At 38.9% G+C, this 3,087-nt stretch overlaps 1 protein-coding gene across 1 annotated transcript; it reads right to left on the reverse strand.

Moving 5' to 3' along the window:
• Positions 1-1,409: 1,409 nt before the first annotated feature.
• On the reverse strand, positions 1,410-2,582 carry LOC131167931 (uncharacterized). The gene is made up of 2 exons (XM_058127009.1): positions 1,822-2,582; positions 1,410-1,710 (listed from the first exon to the last, which is right to left on the reverse strand). Exons 1-2 carry the CDS (start codon positions 2,245-2,247, stop codon positions 1,636-1,638), a joined length of 501 nt encoding a protein of 166 aa, XP_057982992.1. The 5' UTR covers positions 2,248-2,582; the 3' UTR covers positions 1,410-1,635.
• Between the last annotated feature and the right edge of the window lie 505 nt (positions 2,583-3,087).

Genomic DNA, 3,087 nt, shown 5'->3' on the forward strand with positions numbered 1-3,087 from the left:
AAATATATAGCGTTTCCTAGTTCATCATCTCAAAGTTTCATGAAATATTCCCTTAAAAACCTCAAAACAAAAATCAGAGCATAAATTAAGGCATATTTGGCCTAAGACCACCCAAAAACCATGTGTCTCTCACACTAGAATAAATAAACTTCTATAAAAGGCAAAGAAATCAATAAATCCAAGAAAAAAAAATATCTAAGTAAGTAGTAAATGAAACTCAAAGCTTTGAAACTCAATTAGGGACTCTACAAATCAATCAATTAGTGCAATGTCTTCTTGTAAATTGACCGACCATGGGAGCGATGCCATGGCGAATACCGTGCAGCATGCAACATTGACGACAACAACAACAAATGAGAGAGAGAGATTACAAAGTTTGGAAAAATCGAAGAGAAAAATCAAACAAATGCTGTGATCTTTGGGACAAATGGAACAATTGAAGGGGTTTAGGGATGTAAAATGGTTATCAAAAAGACCTCATTTTGGTAAATATTTTTGTGCATACGTTTAGCGATGACATGATGTCATCACCTAATATAACAAGCGTTGCTAAAATTTTTCAATTGTCGCTAAACTAAATCTCATTTTCCGCTCAATGCACTCATCCTTTGGCAACAATAGACTACACTTTTAGTGATGACTTGTTTATGTTGTCACTAAAAGGCACAACTATGCTTCTTGTCGGAATAGATTATTACCCTATTAGTAACAACATTTAAGAGTTGTAACTTATTATTGGTAAAGAAGGGAAATTAACACAAAATTTTCAAAAAATTTATGATAAACAAAATAGAGAAAAAACGCATGTCAAAAAAAAAAATCACAGCAAAAGACAGTATTTATATGATTCGACAATTTTGCTTACGTCCACAGAATTACAAAGATTTCACTATTAAAAAAATAAAATAAAAGTAGAGTGCGACAGTACAATTTTTCCTCTTTCCCCAAAACTACGTCAAAAATCCCTAATCACCAAAAAAAACAATAATTTATATATATATATCCTGCAGGATGGCTACAAAATAGGTCAAAAAAAATTTTCAAAAAAAAAAAAATCTTTAATCAACAACTGAAACTTAAAAAAAAATAAAAAAATCTTTTTGAATCTTCAAAACGTTAGTGTTTTTTTTTTTTTCAAAACAGTCCACTTTTCATGTTTAATTATTCAAAAATATATAAAAAATAAATATGTAATAAGTTAATGAAAAAAAAGTTAATTTGCCCATATTAATATCTAATTTCTAGAACTTTTAATCATGGTAAAATAAATTTTATTTTTTGGAATTAATATAATAAAAAATAAAAAGAAAGTTTCTACTCCTAATTTTTATCCAAACAGACCATTAGGATAAATCTCGGCTACTAGCTGAGATTGAAATATTCTCAACACCCCATCTCTCTCCCCCATATTTTTGAAGGGAAAAATATGTATTGGCATGATAATTAATCAAGGAAAATGCAGCTAATAGGCAATACAAAGTTAACCTATTGCTGGCTGATAAGAGTCGTAATACATGGACAAGCTGCACAATGATACTGATACTTATAAAGGGCTACATAAGTCCACCATTACCGGCAATAAAGTTTTTGTCCTGAACAAATCATATCCGCTAACCCTGCGACAAGCTCAATGCATCAGAAAATTGCCATTAAAACCGCCTCTCCCACCACATGCCCTTCCATCGCCTCCACCAGCTTCTCCTTCGTCACCTGCCCATTTTTACCCACGACTTCAAAATCATTTTGTCGCCAAAGCTCAACAAATTTTAAAAACTTCAACTTCAAATCTTTAACTTTTATATCATGTTCAAATTTAATTACCTTTTTACCCAGGTGCATCTCGTCGTCCAACGCACAGAGCTTGAACTCGAACCGGTGGTCGTGGGTGGGCAGCTTGGGCCCCCGCCATCCCGGCACCTTCCAGTCGTTGTTACCCTCTTTGATCGCGGCGTACTCGCCGCCGGCCTCCTCCTCCTTCCCGGAGAATCCCTCCGGCAGCTTCTTCAGCCCCGGGGGAATGTTGACCACCACCCAGTGGGTCCACGGCACGATGGGGGAGCTAGGATCCGGAGCGTCGAGGTCCTGCACCACCAGCGCCAGCGTCTTCGTTCCCTCCGGCACGTTGTACCATTCGAGTGGCGGCGATATGTTCTTGCGCGCGCCCTGCCCCTCCTGCGTGTACTTCCGGGGCAGCCGTCCCTCGTTGTCGATGGCCGGAGATACCAGTCGGAATTCGTCGCTCGCCATAATGCCCGACGATCTTCAAGCTTCGATTCAGCTTACTATTAAAATTTTTTTTTCCCGAGTTATTATGTAATAATAATCACATAACAATCACATTTGAATGGATCAATGCACGTTCCGAAGAGGAATGGAGTCGAGGTGGTAGCATGTATCTGTGTGTTAGTGTTTGGGGATTAGGACGACGCGTGGCGAGAGAAGTTTCGCGGTGTCGAAAGAAGGTGCGGAGATGCTGCAGTGGGTGACACGTGTAATGCCGCGTGCCACGATGCAAGAGGAGGACTGTTCGTAGGGACGGGGAAAGTCTCAGGCGGCGTCACCTGGCTGGAAGGTCCGAGTGCTTCGATGGTGTAATAGTTATGGCAGTGTGTTTGGAGACCCACGCATTCCCATCCCCTGCAAACCCTCGCAGACTTTGACAAGAAACACGAACCAATTTGAAATTTCAACTGCTGCAACTAGTAAAGCCCAAGGCCAAGCCCAAATTTCGTTGTTGACTGGCCCAGTCCAGACCCTGTTGATGAGCGCTTAACAGAAGCCCACCCAATTCAAGCCCAAATCCTTTGTTAACTTGGTCTGGTAACTGGTAAGGTCGGCAAGAACACTCGCCCAAGCAAATTCGTGGAATGGATAGTTCAGAAGAGCCACAAACATCACATCGTGTGGTCTTTCAACAACTACAAAATGCCAATAAGGATTTAGATAAATGTAATATAAATTTATGTTAAAATTTATCTTAATTTACTCAAATTTAAAATCCATACTGTCAAACATAATATTACCATTTGATTGATTGTGCTATGAGTCTTAGTAGGAATTTGGGTCTGAATATTAAAGGAACAGTAA

This window comes from Malania oleifera, chromosome 11 (assembly GCF_029873635.1).
Source record: "Malania oleifera isolate guangnan ecotype guangnan chromosome 11, ASM2987363v1, whole genome shotgun sequence".
NCBI lineage: Eukaryota > Viridiplantae > Streptophyta > Magnoliopsida > Santalales > Ximeniaceae > Malania > Malania oleifera.